The 15,537-nt window shown below is 35.0% G+C and overlaps 2 protein-coding genes across 2 annotated transcripts in view; one reads left to right on the top strand and one right to left on the bottom strand.

Annotated features, from left to right (window-relative positions):
• LOC114542037 (trace amine-associated receptor 5-like) overlaps positions 1–1,523 on the top strand; it is a 5,735-nt gene extending 4,212 nt beyond the window's left edge. The window contains exon 3 of the mRNA XM_028561788.1: positions 412–1,523. Coding sequence (XP_028417589.1) covers positions 412–1,523 — 1,112 coding nt within the window. The remainder of the gene's footprint in view (positions 1–411) is intronic.
• A 2,704-nt stretch (positions 1,524–4,227) lies between these two features.
• LOC114542036 (hydroxyacid oxidase 1-like) lies at positions 4,228–8,162 on the bottom strand. The gene is made up of 6 exons (XM_028561787.1): positions 8,011–8,162; positions 6,868–7,019; positions 5,509–6,005; positions 5,035–5,193; positions 4,583–4,652; positions 4,228–4,274 (listed from the first exon to the last, which is right to left on the bottom strand). The coding sequence occupies exons 1-6, from the start codon at positions 8,160–8,162 to the stop codon at positions 4,228–4,230; spliced, it is 1,077 nt and encodes a 358-aa protein (XP_028417588.1).
• Positions 8,163–15,537: the final 7,375 nt, after the last annotated feature.

The raw sequence follows: 15,537 nt of genomic DNA, 5'->3' as shown, positions 1-15,537 counted from the left end.
TCTTCCTGCTTTTGCAAACCACAGTTTTAGCCATTTATCACGTGCCATACAAAACATAAAAATATCCAAAAAACGAGTTGACATAAACCGCCAAACAATATCCCTGGTTAGGAACTTCGATATGGCTAGGTCTACAAGAAACAACCCGGGCAAATTTTACATTCATGATGATTCAATCAAATCTCAGGAATCTAAGAATATCCATGCAATATTTTTACGATCTCCACATCCCTTGCATATCCGTGATTTCTGGCATTGAAATTTTAAAAATTTTCAACGATTTTAACCGACCCTTGATCAGACTATTGTCTTTTTTCACCATGTTTAGGGTTTTGTGCCGTTGGGATTAAAAATGTTTATATTCACAAGTAAAGTTTCTTTTTAACTAAACTCACTATTCAATGTCTTTAGGTCCGTGTTTTCAAATGAATCTGTCAAACAATACCACTGCCATGCATAATTATACAGGTGAATTCGAAATAGAAATGGCCTATTGGATGAGCAGTGATTGGGAAAAATTTATGTTCCGAATTAAGTTATCAGCAAAGGTTCTGATAATTTTTTTCGGTATAACCACCATTCTTGGAAATACAGTAGTGTTGGTTGCCACTTGGAAGGAAAAATGTCTTCATCAACCTAGTAAATATTTCATTGCTTATTTGGCTGCAGCTGATCTCTTGGTTGGTATATTTGTCGCACCAGTTACTGTCTATCAACTTTATCTTGACAGATATACATCCGCAATATCCATTCATCTTTGTCGTTCCATGGTGTGGATGGACACTTTCGCGTTCACGATATCCATTTCAACCCTGACGTTCATCAGTTTCGACCGATATCTGAAAATAGCCAAACCATTTCGGTATAGATCGCAAATGACAACAGCAACATCGCTGAAAGTTATTTTCATGATTGCTTTCATTGCGATTGCTCTTTCTACCTTCTCTGCCACGTCTTATTCAGGAAGCTCCGGGTTCATTGTAACTGATTCCATGATGTGTCCGGCTGATCGCAACAAAGAAAACATTTTTTACGTTTGTTTGTCAGTTGGTGCCTTTTTCGTCCCTTCCACGGTGATACTGATAATGTACGTTTCCATTTTCCTTGTTGCTCGTAAGCGACGAGAGATGCTACGAAATGGAGTGCTGGGTCAGACATTCCACAACCAGAATATGCGAATAAGTACCATTCGTCAGGATCTAAAAGTTATTCAAATGTTGTTCATTGTCGTGGGAATGTTCATATTTTGCTGGGGTCCCTTCTTCATTTGGGCGATGTTGGAAAGTTTTTACCCAATTTTTGCCGATAACGACAATAACTCGTTGAGCTACTGGTATCGGATGGAAATACTCATTGCTACAATCCACACTCTTCCATTCCTCAACAGTGTTATTAATCCAGTAATTTACGCCTGGATGGACCAAACATACAGAAAATCCTTTAAGCATATTTTCCAAAGAAAACGTACCCCAACGCCCAAGACAGTTGCTACCGAGCACAGTACACATATTTCTTCTGTGTAAGTACATAAGTTTAACAAAGGTCCAATAAAAAATAATTGATATAAAATATAAATGTACTCATGGCCGCATTTCGCCTTTTTCATAAAGATAAAGTTAAGGTAGCTACCTACCTTTTCCTCGAATTGTTGAATCCTCATTTCTACAAGGATATTAAATTCCATAGTATTGGACTATCGTAACGTTATGAAATTTGTGATATTTAGGGAAAAGTAACATTAGATACTGAATGTATTTTACGACGATAGATATTTTTCTGAGCGTGGAAGCACTGTAGTCATAGAAACTCGCAACGGCCGTATTTGTAATAAATATATTTATTTAAATAATGTAAAATGACAAGTACGAAAATTTGATATGTACAAAAAAGGAAAACACAAGTGTGGTGGAGAAGTCCAAATAGTAACCATAAGTCTTGTAAAAACTTTAGGCTACCTCATAATATCATAACACTATCAAGCAAAAGCACTTTAGCTTAAAATGACTTTAGCTTAGATTGCAAACTATAGAACTAGATAATGAATTACGTATATCAAGATTCAACGTCTTAAAGAATATTGGACCATGATAATTAACAGAAAATAAACGAATGTTTGTCCGACAGTAAGGGACAGTAAATGATCTAGATTGATGAGTATTGTAATTATGAATTGGACTTACGGTTAGGAGTGGAAATTCAAAACAAACAGGAAGCAATTTACGTTGGTATTGATACATAAACTATCCGATATTAAATAAATAAATATTTTCAATCTATGTGGGTTGGGGGTTTGGATGGTACGTGGTATGTGAGAAAAGAAGTATGGAAATATTTTTTGGGGCGTGGATGCACTGTAGTCATAGCAACTCGAAACGGCCGTATATTTTCAAGGCATCAAAGTTTACCCTCATATTTTTGTGAAAAAAAATAGCAAAAATAGGACAAGATTCTTAACTTTTTCGGGGAGTTAAATTAGTCATCAATAGTCAGCGTTATGGTAAATGGTTTTAAATTATTAATTACCATGAAATATAATAACATCAGACGTCTCATACAACTTCTGAAGCCTTATGTTACACCTCGACTGATTTTTGAACGCGACAATTTTCTTTTTCTAATGAGGAAAATTGAGTTTATAAATCCGGCATGACAAAGCAACCAAACCCTGGCACCTGGGCAACTGAAGGCCAAGTTCAAGGAGAATTCTCTGGCATGGTGCGAGCGACAGAAGCTGGAAACGATGACCCTTGAACTTGCTGCGAAATGCTGTTGTTTAACAGGCGATGGCATAATGATCTAAGGGTAGTCACTGCAATCACGCGACTAACATAAAATTTTCGGCACTAATATCAGTCGAAATATATCTTAGAACACGCTCCAGTTTTAAAATCGTGCAGTTGCATAATAATTATCCCTATTTCAAAATAATGAATTTAAATACATTAACTCAAACTAGCGCGTGCGAAATGTTCGTTTGAATTCACATTTAAACTTGCCGAATCAATTCGATCATTCGTTCGTTTATTTTTGACGTTATGATCGTTTTGGGGGGTTGGTTTGCTTGTTCTTGAGGTGTGGTGATCGTTCTGGAGGTTTTTTGGGGGCGTTTTATCATCAATCTTATTGGCCCATTGCCATTGGGAGTCTCCATGGAGACCAAAATTCTGATCGTTCTGGAGGTTTTGTCTGATCGATCTAAAGCCTAGAGTTGTCTTTGAACCTTCTTTTCCGAAGGACGATCACCGATCATGACCGATCTGGGCCAGCGTTTTGAAGTCGAATGTAGTTCTTTTTATGGGAATTAAAGCAACAACAGAAAAACCGGTAGAGTTGTTTTGAATGCGGGCGCTTATTCATGACACTAATAACATGTAGTCGAGGAACTTTGCTATTGAGGTTTTTGACGAGTTGAGAAGTGTACTGTAATAAGGTAAATTATCCAATGTTAATGTTGATGTAAACTACACTCTGACAATACTATAAGTTCATATAAGCAATGGTCCGATATTTTAACTATGTTATTCTTAGCTGTATATATTTAACCTGGGTTTGAGTCATATATATAGTTATTAGCATATATTCGCAATCGCCCGTCAAATCGATTTAGAATTTCGAGCCTATTCATATTCTCATTTGTTGTATTGTTTATTTGCATTACCCAGATTTTTCTTGCTAGCATTGTATAGATTGTGAACTAGTATATAAATAATATGTAATTTACAGTTTGAAAGATTTAGCTATAGAAAGCTGTGAATATCAGCGAAATCATTATAATATATAAATATACAGCAATTTCGCTTTGACCAAATTCAATATCAATGTAATAAATCTGTTTTCCTACATTTCACTAGACAAGAACAATATATGAGCTGAAAATTTCTTGACAGGTCTGTGCGCGCGAAGGGGTAAATTTCTATCATTATTTAGATTTGATTGTTATGAAAACAGAACATTCCTTCTGTCACTACTACATTTAAAAGGCAAGGGTATTTTCATACAATTTGGGCCCTATATAATATAAATAATTATTATCTTACAATGGCAGGTTGATAATAATTTGTGATTTTAAGAAACCTTTCCAATGTGTCGAAAACATTTGTTTTCGGCAAGACGCGCTTCTTCGGGCGATAGATTGAAAACATTGTTTGCTACGCCATAATATGCTATATCTATTACAGTTTTTTTCATTTTATATTGGATATTTATAACTTCGAATGGTACAATGATTCAATGGACCACCATGTCTTTAACAATATCCTTCAAACTTGCACAACCTTAAAAAAATGAAACTATTCATATTTAGGATTCTAAGACCACTTGAATAACAGGACTGAACAGACCGAAGCACAGAGCTTTTCTTGATTTGCGCACAGATCACACAATCCAAGTCTGATTTTTTTACTTTTGAAACTTTGCAAAATGGACAAAATGTCAATTCAATGTCAAAATGTCAAACAATTTCATTTTTTATGGCTACGCTTCTGGTTTTATTTCACATCGTATGTTACCGCTACTTTGAAAATGCATTTTATTTTGACACATATATTTCATATAATCAATAAATTTAAAAACAAGAATTTACCACAAAGTGTCATAGTGATTTGAAGCTCCTCCTTAAGTATCTCTAAAACTTTATGCACTCCATCTTCACCCTTTATAAATATAAAAAAAACTTTGTCGTTTTTGATAGAGGCTGGTTTAAGTCAGTTTTATCAAAGACATAATGTGGGAGGGTTCGAGAAATGGACTTTAGGAATCCGAAAATATATTTAATAATATATTCATAAATATTTCCCAACGATTTCCGTCACGTGTCATTCTGTAATAACCTACAGCACTGGTATACTGATGTAGCTAAATACCTGAAAAAAATCTAAAAATCGAATGCTTCGAAAAAGGTAATTGCATGCAGTATATTACAGGTACAATTTTCTCATATTATTTTCGATTGCTTTTGTTTCATTTTACACCGACTTCTCAATGCTATTCAACGTCAAATCATTCTTGTTCGTTCATTTAATTTATGGTTTTTACCTGATAGGCAAGACCCCATAGGATCGGTCTTCCGATAAATACCGCTTTTTCTCCAAAAGCCAAGGCTTTGAAAATATCCGAACCAAACCTTGCACCACCGTCTAGATACACTTCGATATCATGGCCGACGGCAGTCACTATTGACGGTAAGACTTCAATCTAAACAGAGATATAAAGTAATTCTGCCTTCAAATAGAGTTTGAAATAGCGCAATCAATTTTTAAGATGCTCGCACATGGTATTAACATATATTTTGCTTCACAAATGATAACTTTCTCTCTTCAATCAGGGTAAAGCGGGATCCTGTAAAGTTTATAGGATATATAATTTACATAAATTATATAAATTATGAATTAATAAATTAAAAATTAACATAAAGTATGTAGTTTCATAAATTATATAATAATACATAAATTATGAATTACAGTAAATTATCATAAATTACATAATACAATTAGGACACATCGTGCATACCGTCGCGGGAACACAGTCTAGTTGTCGACCTCCATGATTTGAAACAATGATGCCATCAACACCGAATTTTACCGCTAGTTTTGCATCTTGGGCGGTAAGTATTCCTTTTAACACCACTGGTAATGATGTAATAGACTTTACCCAGGGAATGATTGTGTCCCATGTAGCTGATCGATCGTGAATTTTGTCTATAGAGCCATTACCAATCTCTAACATATCACTCGAAACGAATGCCTCCTTCACATTAGATAGTGGCGGTAAGATTAACACGGAGCGAATCTGGGAGTGTCGTTTACCACAGATTGGCATGTGAATCGTCAAAACGATGGCTTTATACCCTGCAGCCTCTGCACGTCCAATGAGGCTCGCTATAACATTTCGATCTGCTAGAATGTCTGTTTGGAACCATTTTAGTCCATCAGAGCCTGAGGCGACGTCCTCAAGCCTTGTCAACGACCAGCAACTCAGGGTCATGCATGTGTCATTTCGGGAGCTAGCTGCGGTTGAGACAATAATAATATTCATTAGCTTTTTTTAACCCTATCAGGCTATCAGGTAAATTCCATTTTCGGAAGAAACGAAATAATAATTATAAAATAACATGTATATAACGCGTGTTTTGATTGGTCGAAGCCCGTGTTTGGATCAGGCCATCCAAACACGTAAATTTAAAGTTTTAAGGAGTTTAAACTTAAATTCAGGCCTTGTCGTTGTTATTTTATAAAAGCTCGTGTTTCGCGCACTTTTCTTTCTTCTCGCAACATTCCCGCGTGTTTGGATAAGGCCATCCAAACACGGAAACTATAATATGTTTGACGCGAAATGAAAAAGCTTTATTTTTTAAGCAGGTAAAAATTATTAGTGATATTATACGTTGAAAGTTTGCTGTTTGACGTTTGCAGTTCACGTTTTCAACCGCTGGAGGTGTATTTTCACGTAGGTCATTTACCCTAGCAAATTGTCATTGTAATAGTGTCTCGTTTCATTTAAAATGGCGTCGCCTGTGGGGGCACTGGGGAGGACTCGCCCCCTCAGTTATTCTAAAGACCCCTTTTGAGATTTCTCAAAATCTGAAGAGAGAAGTGGGGGGTGTGTGCAATGATTACAATTTACAACAGCCGTGTAACTAAAGAAATTTTCGAATTAGCATTACTTTTGATCACGTAAAGAATGACATTAGAATAACATACCAGCATAGAAAGAGACATTGCGTGAAAAAATCCTGCCCTTAAGTACGGGCCAGTCCCTAGTCCCCTGTTTCAAATATTTGTGTAAGACAAAAAAAACTGATAGTTTACACTTTATGATGATCAACCATCAAAGCTTGTCAACTACTGAAACATTCAAACAATATCTAACCTCTAGCTGTCGCAAGTTCCCCGTCGGGATGCGCAAGTTTTTGCAGGCCAGTCGGTGCTATACAAAATGGTACTTCAATTTTTTTACCAAGAATCGATGTTGACATGTCAATAGCAGACACATTTCTTAGAACTCGAGGTAAAATTTTCAACCTGAGAAAACAAGTTTGAAATCTAGCTATAATATCGGTTAAAGTTACAAAGCATTCAAAACAACAACATTTTTGGCCCAGCAGGTTCAATTATCATTGCAATTTATGCAGATCTTTTTCACAGGAATACTATAAGAAGGGTTAAAATTGTCAGGCGTTCTGATTGTGATTTATACAATCGCAGTAGTTTGTTTCTAAGCGAAAGCAAGTTCTGTGAAAACCAAATAGTTCGTCATTTTTAAGTCTGTAATTTTCAACTTGTTTGCAAAGCCGACGAGAGGGGCACAAGATCAAAGATGTAAAAAGTGAACCGGACGTACTCACCCGTCACCTTGCTCGATTAACGACGTCCGCAATTACTACCTTGTACTTGCCAATAGTATTACAGAATCCCATAGTCGATCTCAAGGTCAAGTTTAGACATGGTTTACAAAAAAATGTATATTTTTTTCAAATAAAAAAGTGCAATAACTTTGCAGTGATTTTATATATTGAACCCTAGCTGTGCAGTAGTGATTTATATATAAGTGTCAATATTAGATAATTGCTATGTTTAGAAAAAAAATGATATTCTTGTCTCAACAAAGCTTAGTCTGTTCAGATGGTCTCATTCTCCAAAATGTAGGAAAGCAAATCAGAGACCGAAAAATACAGATAATTCCCTTGGGGAGGCATCACTGACCCCAAACAAACTTGTATGCTTTCTCTAACAGGGTTGAAGTTCATTGTATTTTCAATAAAATTAATATTTATTTCCAGGGGAGGTACCACTGACCCCAAACAAACTCATACATCATCAAAATAACAATTTCTAGTTAGGAACAATTTGTGCATGCCTGTCTCCCCAACTAACAATTCCTTTAAGGAAGGCCCTAGCTGTCTTGTTTAGAACGTTTAGAATATCCAAGCAATGAGTTTGCTAGTTCCTAAGCTAAATTACTCTTTGCTGACAGCTCTGTCAAACTCAAACAAGTATGAAATTGCAGTCTTACCGTTTGAAAGCTGCAGTTGATTCCGATATTGTCTGCTCGTCATTTACTGCGCAGGCGCAAAAATCATATACGGCCTGTGGTAAAAAATCTTTAGCGAAAATTTCAAAATCGCGAATACAGACTGGCTCGTGTTTCAATTTCAAGCTTTCCATTTTCCGTTGGTCTTTATATTTGCAAATTTAATAGCGAATTAATGCCTAATTATTGGATTTCTTTTCCGTTTGATTGGAAGCTCACTGAATTTTGAAACTCTCGCATTCCGGAGAATAATTTTAGTAAGTTATTGCACTACATATACATAGATGGTGTATAAATGAGCACCACTAAACATTCATGCCGGATATTCGTTTTTTATTCGAACACAAAGATCTAATATCGACTAACAAGCCAATTTTTTAAGCAGAAAGGTAATTTACATGAAAAAAAATGTGTTGCCCAGGCGATAACTGCTCGCTGAAACTTGGCAGTTGCACAGAGCGAATATGCATGCTGACAAACTCATTTATCTATAAAAACGTTTTCCATATAACTCTACAACTATTAATCTTCAGCTAATCTTCCGTCCGAAGCAGCTACTGATTAAAATCCATTCAAAGTAAAGGACCGCACCCTAGGGCGAGGACCAGAAAGCAGTTCAGTATTTCAGCTCGTTGTCTTTAATGCAGTCTGACATCCAAATGATACAACAATTGAAATCCCCTAGCTAATATTTGAAGACATAAATACAGTGACCTAACGCGCGTTCGGTAGGGTTAGGACGAGAACTAAAATAAGGTCCGCAGTCATTGTAGGCCGGAATAGATAACGAAACATCATAGTATGAGCAAAACGTGAAAACAGCGAATTAAGGGACCCCAGAGTACCAAGTATACCTCATGAAAGACACCATCCTCTGTTCGTTATGCCAATGCATGAACATCCAAGCAATTTGAATATATACATGCACGTGCATCTAGTCTAAAACTGGAGCCGGAGCAACAAGATCTTCAGGACCCCGCTTACAAAAATTGTCTTATTTCCCTAAAAAGGTATTTTTGTCTCACCAGATCTATAAGCCATCTGGCTCAATCGTTGCTGTCATGTTGTGAAAGGTGGCAAGTGGCGTAAATATAACTTATGGCACAAATGTAACTCATGCATTGTAAATATTTATTTACACTCTTAATTCGCACAATATAAGCAACCCAGTTGTGTGTCAACCCCAGATAGCTGGCTGATTATAAAACTATTAACCACGAATTGGTCTAAGATAACTTCTGATCCCTGGATATTACATACATTGCGCCTGGGTTATCGTTAGGACGTCAGGTTTTATATTTTCGGCAGTTTAAACACGAAGTATTGATTTACTTGATTTGGAAGTTAGTAAGATGTTACAAAAGATTGCTATTCGTAGATGCTGATATAGTAAGGAGGAATCCTTTCAAATCTGTTTCTCGTTCCTAAGAAGTCGGGCGAGATGCCACCCGTCATAAATTTAAAGTCTTTGAACACCGTTGTCAAGTATATATATAAAATTATATACTTTTAAAATGGAGATGAATTTGTTATGACAATAGATTTAAAAGACGCCTATATTTACCGTTCCTATATGCATGATGATTACCACAAATATTTGCGGTTATGGTAGAAGGGTCTCTATATGAATTTATTATTTTGGCTTTTGGCTTATATTGTTCACCGCGTGTTTTTATAAACAATTATTGGATGAGGTTTTTGTGATATGCAGAGTTATCAAGATCGAGGTAATGTGTAGTTGGAATTTGTTTAGCCAGCCGATTAGGTGCAATATTAGTAAAATAATCACAAAAGTGATCACCATTGGATGGGCAATTTCCTGATTATTAGATGAAAAAATTGAGGGTAATTTACTTTGTCTTTTATTTCTATTTGACATCTTTCAGAATCTGCCATGTCTTTTTGATATCAGAATTTGCAAGCTTTAATTTGGCTTCAAAATATAAACGCTTAGCTATTCGAATTGAATGGCCAATTTGTTTTTAAATTTGACATAATCTTCTTTATTTTTGTAACTAGGTTTCCTCAAATATTTATTATAAAGTTTATTCCTTCTTTTTATTGAAATTAAAAAAGATAAGCAAAATATTGGCAAGTGTCAGATATATCATTAAAAAACACGCAACTAAAAAGGCAATTATTCAGATTATATGAAAAATATCTTATCAATTAATGTGGCGTTATAATTTATAAGAAGTAATTTTGTGGGGCGTGTAATATTAATGGCGAAAACAAATTAGAATACATGATATCCATAAATTCATAAGTTAGATTATGGTTTTGACACGTCAATAAATTCAGGTTTAAGTCTCCCATTATAAAACAGATCTTATTTTCTCTCCCATTATATTTCAGGTCTGATTGGAGATCATCAATATTTTACTAAACAATAACAACAATAGCATTTTTTTCTCTAGATTTGATGATGTCTATAAACAAAGACTTATTACACTCTTTATTATTATAAGTTAAATCTTTGCGCACTTTGTAATTCAGATTGGCTGAAAGATATCCAACGCCACCACCTGTACTATTATTATATTGGTGATTATGAAAAAAGTTATAACCAGAAATTTCAAAGACGTTCTCCGAGGTTTTAAGCCAAGTTTGAGAAAGAGCAATGAAAGAGAATTTAGGATCAATATTCCCCAGAAAATAGCAAAGGGAATTAAGGTACCTTTCACAAGCTCCAAATATTGATATCATTGACATTTTGCAATTCAAATAACATATGCTTAAATTCGGCATCAGCTAGACCATGAAAGAGGAATATATCTTCCGGTAGATCAAATTATTTATAATTATAAACGTAGTTCAGAATAAATAACCACACGAAGTGTACTAAGCTTATTTAAACGGCCTTTAAACTTCTCGAAATCACTCGCTTAGCCAAATGAAATTGGTCAGGATTCATCTTCTTTCTTCAAGTAAAGCTTTTCGTATTTGGCCCAAACATATTAATTTTAAAGTTATAACTTCGTCTAAACTCTGTCTTTTTTAACTATATATCTGGGGGGGGGCAATTGCATTTGCCTCCCCAGTAACTATATTTCTGCCCACGTTTACGACACAGTATTGCTCTGAGAATTGCTGTTGATTTACTTGATAAAGAGATTATGCCCTTCCATACATCCTTCTCCACAGCCATCTTGCATGTAATGCATAATGTTCTTCGACAAATATTTCACAGTAGCGATAGATTTCATAGAATCAATCGAATAAAATGCTAGCTTTCTAAACCTCGCCACAAATCAGAAAACTTTAAATGATAGAATGATTATAGCCTAGAACGGTGTTCCTACCGCTTTATATGACCCATGCAAGGCCAGCCGTTGTATCTTTTTTCATGCAGGAAAAAAGACCGACGCAGTGCAAGGCCATGTCTTGAAACTTATAAACAAAGAGATTTTGTAGCCAATTTTTTTTCCTAAATGCTGTACTACTATAACTACAGTTAAAATTATTGTTTGCATTTAAACATATAGGATTCCTTCTGTCTCGCGCGTTCGCCAAACCTTGTCGGCTTACTTTGCGTTTCGCCTTTTTACTGCATTGCCCCCCCCCCCCAGTGAAAATTTCTTAAAAAAGGCACTGCGGTAGAACAGCTCTTTTGCTCTTTGTGTAAAACTTTCATTAATATACATCTTTTCATACGAATTTGAGAGTCCGATGTGGGATAAGTTATAAGTTTTTAAATTGCATTTAGCTTGATAAATTTTGTCTCTTGTACCTACTACGTTTTATAAACTTAGCAATCATTCGGATTCGATCCGAAATTTCAAACCTAAAATCATATAAGTAAAAATAAAAGATCTGATTTCACATTTGTACATCGTGCATGGGTGTAAATATCCAAGCGGAATTAGTACTCTCGCACCATGCTCCGCTCCGATTAATTTGAATCAATAAGTAACATTTGTAATCTGTAATAAGGGAAAACAATCAGTATAAAAACATGTTCGTGTTTTCTCCAGAGAAATGAAGGTGCATTGGATCTGTATGATTTTACAAAAGGCGATAGTTTTATTAATCATATAAATCATATAAGCAAAAATAAAATATCCATGCTAATCTCTTTACTAAGTGTTAGTCGCTAATAAAATTTCTCTAATAAGTGTTAGTCGCTGAATCCGATGATTTAGTCGGATATTGCTAATTTCAAATTCAAATCCATTAATTTCTGAAGAAAAAAATAATGATTATAATTGAACATAAAATTTGCATAGTGGGACTTAATAGTCAGCTGGCTACGCCACTGATAAACCTTAGGCATAATTACCTGTTAATTCAATAAATTTGAACGATTTTTTCACTTTCCTCTATGTTCCCAATTTAAACAAGCCCAAAGCCAAATTAGTATGGCGGTGAAAAAGCAAATTTAGGAAATCAAACCAGAAGTGAAAAGAAACAAAATCTTTATTCTGATCAATTGTCTACCTGGTGAATCCGTTATGAGCTTAAATTGTTAACACGCGCCCATTTTAAACATTACAACGTCTGCCGCAATAACAAATGAAAAATTAATGATCGTTCCTGAATGTGACATTCTAGCCCCTATTTTTAGAAGAAGTCATTTTGATCATTCGAAAACCGTTTTCGCTTTTTTCCACTAGAGGTTGAAACGGATTTTTGAACTTTTGGGACAAACGAATTCGAAAAAATTGGAAAACGAATTCGAAAATTCAAATATTTGCATTACAGTACCGACGTTACCATTCAAATGGACATATTCTGGCGAATTAGGATGAAATTTTAGCAGTGAGACATGCATGTGCATTTGAAAATTGCATACAGCATGTTTAATTGTATCATTTCAGCTGCATTTTTGCTGCATATTGAATTAGCATCCACTGCAAAACCGCACGACCTATATAAGGCAAGTTTAATTGTAAGTTACGCCAACACAATGCGAGCAATTTAAACGATAATGCCCTTATTCATTTTCACTTCTATCAGCATATCCTTATTAAACTTATGCAAGCAACATGAATGCGACGGTGGAAGAGGAAATTTATGAAATCAGTTGCAACTTTTTAGGGAATTCGCATCATATCTTTAAAAAACTTCCATCAAACAAAATTTTTCTCAATCATGTTTTTGCCATTGCTATTAATATTATGTTGATAATTCTTACAATAATACTCAATGCTGTTGCGATTTTAACGATTTGGAGATCTTTTCAACTGTACAACAAACCTTGCTACTTTATTGTTTTTATTCAGTCGATGATTGACTTAACGATTGGTATGTTGGGAATACCTCTGTTTATCATATTTATGACGAGCGGACTGGGAGGGATTTCGAACTGTTTTGTTGCAATCTTTGCACTAAAGTCGGTACTTCTACCACTTGGAATGTCAACATTCACATTGATTGTTATGACTGCAGACAGATACATTGCTCTCTTACATCCCTACGCTTACACAACCCTAGCAACAAAGAGAAAGATGTTGATATTCTTGGGTTGTGGTTCTGCGTTGGAATTTCCTTTCATTTTACGCACCTCATACAGTGTACGGACAGGTTGGGATATACCCATTGACAAAAGTTTGTCTTTCTTTTGGATTTATAGCATTTGCGTATACGAGAATATACTTGGTTGTGAGAAAGTTGACCAGTTCACAAAATCAAAATCGGCCGCGTGACATAGCCTTCGAGAAGAAAAAAACAAGAAAAACATTACTTCAAGAAATTAAGCAAGCAAGATCTTGTTTCATTGTAGTAATTTGTTTCTTTGTGTTAGCGTTTCTGCCAATGTCAATTTTTCAGCTGCTTTCAAGAAGCCTTAGCGAATTTGAGAACAGAACAATCTTAATCTGGGTTATTACGCTTCTCTTATGCTTTTCCAGTTTAGACACGGTAATTTTCTTTTGGACAAAGAAAATGTTGAAAAAAGAAGCGATCAAAATGATTAAGAAAATGTGTTTAAATAGAAATATTTAAGACCAGATGTCTTCCAAAGGATTGGCCATAGAATTTTAGTATCATAAGTTGTAGAAAATAATGATCGCGCTTCAAATCCATTACGATTTCATAAATATTCTGTTTTTTGGTAATGTACACTTTGTTAATTGTTGGAATTACTTGATATATATATATATATATATATATACCCAGCGTGTAATGGACATCCATAGATTGAAGTTGAAAGGCGATAAAAATAATTTTCATGATTTTTTAGATTTCATTATAAAAGTAGCTGGAATGAGTTCAGGGGCTTTATTTCAATTAAAGTGCATTTTTATAGCAAACATTGTAAAGATACAAATTCGTTTTTTCTTGCAATAGTGCGTTTGACGGCTATGCCCTGGGGTCCTTTTCTGTAGGCTCTGCCGATGTTAAATACATTGGAGTAAGCAGGGGCGGACGCAGCTGCCCCCTGAAATATTTAAGTTTCGCATAATTGGGCAAGTTTTTATTGAATTCTACCAGTGATTAAGTCGCGAAAGATTTGTATTCGCGACTGATAAGTAATTTTTTCACTTGGCTAATATATTTCTGAAGTCGGTTCCCTTAATAATAATTATATTTCACATGCGCCAACACTGAATGCTATCAATTTGTCTTGTTAATTTTTAGCTTTAACTGCACTGTTACATTGTTCAGTTGGGGAGTTATTATATATTATTACGAGGAAATATTTTTATATGTCGCGTAATATGTGCTCAAAACCTCAGTTATATCTTCATACAACAGCACTAAAATTTCCAGCATTAAAAATGTTTTGCAAACCTGAAAAGCATCCACAAAGTACTGTATATATTTTTTCATGTTTTTACTGCATAATCTCAATTAAAATACGATGAAAATGAAAATGTTTGTCGGGATACGCCGAGAAGAAAATGACACTTGAATCGGAGCTGCTTTTGTATTCATTTCAGTTATAATAAATTAATAATATATATTAATTTTGAGTGGTACGCCGAAAAGATTTTAGGTTTTAAGCGTTTTCCCGCCAAAATACGCGACATAATAAAAAATCTCCTGTTAAATACGTACATACAAATCAGTGAATAAAACATGTTGAAAATCCCATGATTTTGACTCCTGCGCTGACTAAGCGGAACATTTTTGCCAAAAGTCGCGAATCCAATATCCGCGAAGATCCATACATATCAACACCCAGATGCTGCTAAATAACTCTTTTCCGTGTTAAAATTGATCATTTATGCTTAAATCTTCTGCTTTAATTCGCTATATCACACCTCATGTTTAAATCTGAAGTTTAATTTCAAAATTAGCAATGTGGACGATACCATTCATATACCATCCCAAAGAGATAGTAAACTTTGGCCGGGTCCGGATCAACAGCCAATTCTCGCTGAAATTTCTCGAGATTTTTAGGTCACGTTGAAATAAAAAAACTTCGAGCATTCAACTAATCCGTAAGCTTGTAGGCTGCAGCCTGACGTCGGAAAGCGCGATAGTAGGATTATAAGCAAGCAGAAGCCGCATAATGGTGAGGGGTGCACATAATAAGGAGCTGATATTTTAAAAAAAAGCGCCCAT

The sequence above is a fragment of the Dendronephthya gigantea genome, unplaced genomic scaffold (genome assembly GCF_004324835.1).
Source record: "Dendronephthya gigantea isolate DGI-Jeju-01 unplaced genomic scaffold, DenGig_1.0 000329F, whole genome shotgun sequence".
Classification (NCBI taxonomy): domain Eukaryota; kingdom Metazoa; phylum Cnidaria; class Anthozoa; order Malacalcyonacea; family Nephtheidae; genus Dendronephthya; species Dendronephthya gigantea.
The sequence above is the reverse complement of the archived record's forward strand: the minus strand, read 5'-3'. Positions and strand labels throughout refer to the sequence as shown.

Excerpts from the sequence above, each read along its gene's own strand:
- LOC114542036 (XM_028561787.1), bottom strand. The coding sequence starts at position 8,162 with ATGGAAAGCTTGAAATTGAAACACGAGCCAGTCTGTATTCGCGATTTT. Across the intron at positions 7,020-8,010 it reads TCAACTGCAGCTTTCAAACG|GTTGAAAATTTTACCTCGAG; the intron begins GTAAGACTGCAA and ends TTGTTTTCTCAG. Across the intron at positions 4,653-5,034 it reads TATGGGGTCTTGCCTATCAG|GGTGAAGATGGAGTGCATAA; the intron begins GTAAAAACCATA and ends ATATTTATAAAG.